Source organism: Sander lucioperca, chromosome 8 (genome assembly GCF_008315115.2).
Source record: "Sander lucioperca isolate FBNREF2018 chromosome 8, SLUC_FBN_1.2, whole genome shotgun sequence".
Classification (NCBI taxonomy): Eukaryota; Metazoa; Chordata; class Actinopteri; order Perciformes; family Percidae; genus Sander; species Sander lucioperca.
Genome location: NC_050180.1, coordinates 40,559,011 through 40,565,981, shown reverse-complemented (window position 1 = coordinate 40,565,981; position 6,971 = coordinate 40,559,011). Strand labels below are relative to the sequence as shown.

The 6,971-nt window shown below is 36.5% G+C and overlaps 1 protein-coding gene across 1 annotated transcript; it reads right to left on the bottom strand.

The window, feature by feature from the left end:
• Positions 1 to 4,688: 4,688 nt before the first annotated feature.
• On the bottom strand, positions 4,689 to 5,615 carry LOC116046704 (olfactory receptor 142-like). Its single transcript, XM_031295102.1, has one exon. It carries the CDS (start codon positions 5,613 to 5,615, stop codon positions 4,689 to 4,691), a length of 927 nt encoding a protein of 308 aa, XP_031150962.1.
• Positions 5,616 to 6,971: the final 1,356 nt, after the last annotated feature.

Sequence of the window (6,971 nt, the reverse complement as noted above, 5' to 3'; positions counted from 1 at the left end):
TCTCTCACGATCGTGTACCACTGCCAGGGTTGCAATTGAAATAAAAGCCTAAAGCAACAACAGTTGATGGAAAGCAAAAGTGTAATTATATATCTTGTGCCTGACTGATGGGGAAGTGACCAGTTTAGTCTAATGTATTGTAGTGGGTGTACTGTACTGTATATTGGCCAGAATCTGCCGTTGGGGGAGGAGGGGGGCATATCATAGTGGGGGGTCTGGGTGTCCTCCCCCAGGAAAGTTTTAAGCATTTACGACTTCATTTCCTGCATTCCGATACTTTTATGCACCAATTTATGGTGAAATACCTCCATTGAGCCTATGTGAAGAAAAAAGCACAGATGACAATTCAAAATATATCAAACATATAATGGAAAGTATGTTGTTACGTGTCATTGGGCATTTTTAAGTGGGTATGTGGAAATCTTGGAGCTTACTATCACGTAGACTACACCACTGGATATTGATAAGCTAAGCGTTGTGATTTACGCATAACAGCGTCGTTTTTTTTGCCAGCTTTCCTTCCTGCGTTTTGCCTGTAAAACCGTGTCTGTGTTCTTCATACTTATGTAGAATTATAGTTTGCTCTTGTTTAAAATATGTAGCTCTGGTAGATGTTTGCGATTGGTCATGCTGCGCAAACACCGCCTCTTTTATGTGAACGCCCGCACTGCTAGATTGGGAAACCCTGGGTTGATTGAACTAGTTGTTAACCAGCGTCGTGATACAGCTTATGCGGGACCGCGGTTGTTAGGTTAGGTGAAGCCGGGTAACTGAAAGAAATCCAGGACATGTTGATCTCGCTTTGTAGTACAGGCTTCTGGTCCTGATTACCTACAACCATTATCAGCTATTGTGATCCAGCCCAATTAAGATGGCATTAATCAACACACAGGTCAGTGAAATCTAGGCTTAACCTTTGCATTGGCTGCTAGTTATAAAAATGCACACAGTCAATGGTTTTAAGAAGCTGTCAAAAACAAATCTATTTCATTAGCACTTTGTCCTGTAAAGTATGTTGTGCCTCCTTTGTAGTTTCTATTGTTTGAGTGTTTAACTACTTCTTCTGTCTTTCTAAATTAGTAGGAACATTTTACCAACTGAAGTGCAGAATGCCGTTAATGAATTAAATGTAAACAGTGGTACTTGAGGGGCTTGATGGATAGAAAAAGGTAAACTATCTTCCCATATATGATGTATCCACTGCTGATGTAATCAACATCATTGTTTCATGTGCATTACTAGCGATATGTGAATGTTTATCCATCACTCCACTTCATGTATGAGGTGATGTACATGTGTCGAACAATTATAGGCATATGTATAGCTATATATATATGTTTTACTGCGTAAGTGTTCAACAATCAATTTATAATCAACTTTCATATTATCTCATTGTCAACAATATCCTATCACCACTCCACAACTAACGCCCTACTTAAATTTACCCATGATTTGTTCTGTGCTGCAGATAATGGTAAACCCGCAGGTGCCATCTTTATTAATTTAACTAAAGCATTTGATTTTGTTGATTACTATCTCATTTAGATAAGCTTCATACTATTGGCCTATCTGAAAATGCAGTTCTGTAGTTCAATTAATATTTGCACAACAGAAACAATGTGTCTTCCTAAACGTAAGAAAATCTCATCTGTTAATTCAACCAGGAGGTGTGCCCCAGGGCTCAACATTGGGACCACCCCTGTTCTCTTTTCATGTGAATAATTTAATTTATAATCAATTGTCAATACCTGTTTTGTACAACGTTATGCCGATGACACTTTTTATATTATATATATATATATATATATATATTAGGGCTGTCAAAATAATGCGTTAATTTCAATTAATTAATCTGAGAAAAATTAACGCGTTAAAAAAAATAACTCAGATTAATCCATTCCATATTGTCGTTTGACCCAGAGCCGTTCTAGCCACCATTTGACTGTAAAATGAAGGAAGGAGACGAGAATGTGCTGCCTGGATCATTAATTGGAACATTGACTTGTAAAGATCTTCTTCCTGCCAACCCTGGCTACCGAAATCTGGTGCCACTGATATGTCTGCACTTCTCTCTGGTGCTCTGAAACAGACAATACAGGCAACACAAACACCGCTACACGTGATGCTAGTTAACATTATACTCGAAAGCAGCTAACGTTAGCCTACTGCTAGCTAGTTAACACTATACTCGACAGCAGCTAACGTTAGCCTACCGCTATAGCTAGTAGCTGGATTAAACACGGTTAAAATGCTGACAGCTAACGCTAAACGGTGTAAAGTTTGACTGTGTTTTACTGTAGAGGATTCAACACCGGTATGTAACAATCTGCAGCTGCCGTCGGAAAAACAACACAGACGGTGCGTTCAATGAAACTGGTAAACTACAGCCTCGTGGTGCATTTGAAGTTATTGTAAATGTCCTTTTCCCATCTGGTGGTTGTTTTTGTCATTCAACAGCAATTTACTAGTGAAATAAATTATTGTTATTGTTATACATTATTATTAAATCATTTAATATTGACCATATGGCCTTAGCAATAAACAAGCCGTTCTTTAATGTCACCGACTGTTGTTTAGTACCCTTTTTTTTTTTTTTCTATTTTTACTTTCTTAAAAAGTATCAGTTCAGGCACCATTAATTATGTATGCAATTAATTTCGATTAATTAATCACAGAGTATGTAATTAATTGGATTAGATTTTTTAATCGATTGACAGCCCTAATATATATATATATATATATATATATATATATATATATATATATATATATATATATATATAAATATATATATATAATTTGATCTACCACAAATTCAAGTTTCTCTTCAATCTGATTTCAACATATTAAAGTTTGGCTTTTACATAATACACTATGGCTCAACAAAAAAAAGTCTAACATTATGACCTTTGGTATTAGACAACTCAAATCCGAACTTGGGCCTGTGTTATAACCTATAATATTGTCAATCCTCTGCATTAAGTTGATAGGATTAAATATCTTTGTGAATGTCTTGATTCCAAACTATCATTCAAATCACACATTGAACATGTGTTAAGGCCCAGACACACACAGCCGACGGCCAAACGTCAGCAGAAAAGGCAGTTGGGCTGATCAGTCTCCCCAAATTGGTTGCGCTAATCTGTATTGTCGCCCAAAAATGAAAACCAGCAGCTGATTGGACGAACGCGTCATGTGGGTCTGGAAATTCAAAGACAGACTGTCAGGTAACAACGGCCCCTCAGACGGACGACGGCACGGAACACACCAAACAGACTCGAGTCACTGACCTCGCCAGACTGTCCGACAGCTGATTATCGGCTCTGTGTATCCGGTCCTTTACAGTAAATGACCTTTGGAATTAATAATTTACATTGATTTCGAAATTGCTTCAACGTGTATTTAAATGTATGTGCCTGTTGGTATAAGATCCATTACTATACTTGGGATGTTTAAGCATGCCGTCTTTTCACTTGAAGATGGACTGCTATTGTTATTAAGGAAGCTGTCACTGTTTTTATAATGTTTATACCTGACTGTATTTGGTGATCCACTCACACTCTAATGTTTATTTATTTATACTGTGGTTGTACTATTTTGATCAACCTAATGTATGTGTTGATGTTTTTCTTTAGTTTTTTCCTGTTTTATGTATGTTGCATTGATATTTTTGTTCTATATGTTGGGACCCCCTTGAAAATGAGATGATACATCTCAAGGGGTTTATCCTAATAACTAAATTTGAACTAAATTCCTTTTATTTTGTATTATTATTTTGTTTGTTTTTTCAGTGTCATCTTCTGTTTACTTTTTACTTTCTATTATTTATTCAATGTTGCTGTACAGCACCTTGTCACCCTTGAGTTGAAAGGTGTTTTATAAATAAAGTTGACCTCCTTGCTTAATTTTACAGCTGACAGGATCATAATGTGGCATTATATGACGACTTCAAAGTCATAACATTCTCTTTTTTACGTTAGGGTTAGTAATGACACTAGCATGTTTTGACTCGTGACGGCGCCTGATATTAGCATCCTGAGGACATTTGGGGCTTTGCCCCAACCTCTGTTGCGGGATCCTACCCAATCAAATGTTTTTTTTTATAAACAAGCTCCATTTTGTGGCTTTTTTATGCACTCTGGTACCTGATTTACATTCCAAATACAACCAAATTCCCAGTGTGAATCTATTTATTTTCACTGTGAATAAGAAAATGGTCAGATGGCCACCGGACACCCTCATAAGTTGAGTATCAATATTAAAGTCATAACTTGAAGTGAAAAATAAGGATTTACTCCTGAGTCAGAATGTGTTACAGTGAAAGAGAAAAAAAACAGTGGTGAACACCAAATATCATTGTTACTGAAAACAACTTAGTTTGATATGTACATTTATGACAATGTAAAATACAGAAAAAAATCTACATATCAGTTGTGATGACTTGATAATGTAGAATAAAAATGTTTTGTTTTGTATAAATACAGATATTAGCTATTACATTGTTCAAAATGAAGACACATTGCTGTTCCCATAACAAACAGTAAAGAGTATCTTTAACAGTAAATATACAGTAAAGTTTATTTACAAACGGATGGAAATAAATACGTACATTAAATACCTTTCAACAATTCACATCTCAGCATGATTATTTCAGAAGTGTCTGTACATTAGTAATCAGTGTTATTACATCAAATACATTTAGCTGGACACAACAACCTTTTGAGGTGTTTAGAAATTTCTTTCATTTTGAGCCCGTATATGAGTGGGTTAAACAAAGGATGATACAAAATTATTTGTAACATCATTATTAAGCGTGCAGTTTTAGGAAAATTGGATTCTACTCGTGCTATACTGGTATCATATGCACTCAAAATGGAGAAACTGATTAAAACCAACAGGTGGGGTAAACAGGTCTCTGCTGCTTTTTTCCTGACTTCTTTACAACTTCGATAGGTTATTATAAATATCTTTGTGTATGTAAAGATTATGAAAAGCATAGGCAGAATTGAGAGATCTATTAAAGAGACTACACCATGAATAGTAATTACTATTGGTGTTACACATTGCAGTTTGTAAATTGAATTGTTACAAAATATTCCTTTTAAAGTAGAGTCACACAGTTTTGTTTCAGCACTCAGTATTGTTAGGACTGCAACATGACACGCAGGCACAAGCCAAGCAAACAACAGGAAAATACCAACTGTGGTTTTCCTCATGATATTGTGATATTGCAGAGGTTTACATATAGACACATATCTGTCATAGGCCATAGCTGACAACAGGAAGAATTCTGAACTGCCAAAACTATAAAATATATAAAATTGAAAGAGACAGGCTGAATAAGATATGACCTGTTTTTCAGATAAAAAGTCAATCAAAAGCTTTGGGTAGATATTAGTGCTGTAAACAACAGAGTTCAGTAACAAAGCAGCAATGAAAATGTACATAGGCTCATGGAGGTTTTGGTGAACCCAGATAAGGTACACAATAATAGAATTACTGCAGATTATTAGAATATATACTATGAACATAATAAAAAAATAAACATATCTGTATTTGTTGAGTTCCACATGCCCACCCAGAGTTATATAAGTTACATTTGCATCATCATCCATTAATTCTGCCTTAAACTAAATGTTTTGAAAATGTTTAGATGTTCAGTGATCTAAAAAAAAAAAGCAATTTTATAACAAACGTAGCTGAATTCCTAAAAAGAGCTCTCACGTTCATGATAATACCAACATCCAACTTGTACTGTAGTCTCTTACCCATTCATAGATACCTGACCTTGAAAGTCACCTGGTGTGTGTTCATTTCCAAAATTTAGAAAGTGAACTGTTTGAGTCTGTGGAAAGTTTTTATGAAATTGCTTTGCCCTCCAAGGATCTCATTAAACTTTCCACCAATAGTTACTAATATATAGAGTACTTCATTAACCTCTGGAGGCCTGAAGTCATTGTTTGACCTTTTTTTCTTGACCATTTGCTCCATTACATAATCTTTCCAACTTAAAATATTGTCTGTGGTAGTCCTGTCAAGACTTTCACCCAGGAGACCGGGGTCCGTGTCTTGTTTGAAAATAACAGAAGGGAGGTAACGCAACAAATGTAAAGATTTTAGCCCCACGTACAGTCTCTCCCTAACCCCAAGTGGTTTTACCCTGCACAATAAAAATCACGCCAAGGAGTCCCGAGCAAGCATGTTCAGATGACGCCAAAGAGGTACATAGAGAGTTAAAAAGTGACATCAAGGGGTCCTGACTAAGCGTCAGAATTTCACAAGTTGGGAGGGATAAGTTATTGCGTCATCACAAACTTCAGGCCTAAGAAATGTGCTCTGGTTCATAAATCCACAATAAATGGTAGCAACCTGAGGCCTGTACTACGAAGCGAAATTGGGCGTCAACGAGCTAACTTCAAGCTCAACCCAGGGTTTTCTGTACTACAAAGGTGGATCACTTGTGATCGGGTTCAATCGCCGTGGTAACTTATGCTGAACACCTAACCTGGTCGGGAGCAGGTTATGTTGAAGATTAGAGATCAAGCGGTGTAAAAGCACCGCCCACTGACCAATCAATACTCGACTGATAACGGCTTCACTGTTCTTAGAAGATCAGCTGGAGCTCGGTGGGCGGAGAGAGAGAGGTGCACTCAGAAAAGTTAAAACATTTAGAGACCGACAACCACGTTAACATTCCCTGATGGGTATTTTTATGAAAGATATAGATTTTCAGCGGAGGGATTTACGTATAGGCTATTTGTTGGCTTCTTGAGCCGTGTGTTGCCAATGCACACATCGGTTTAAATTATGTTTTTATGTTTTCTTTTTTTTATTTTCTCTCACGATCGTGTACCACTGCCAGGGTTGCAATTGAAATAAAAGCCTAAAGCAACAACAGTTGATGGAAAGCAAAAGTGTAATTATATATCTTGTGCCTGACTGATGGGGAAGTGACCAGTTTAGTCTAATGT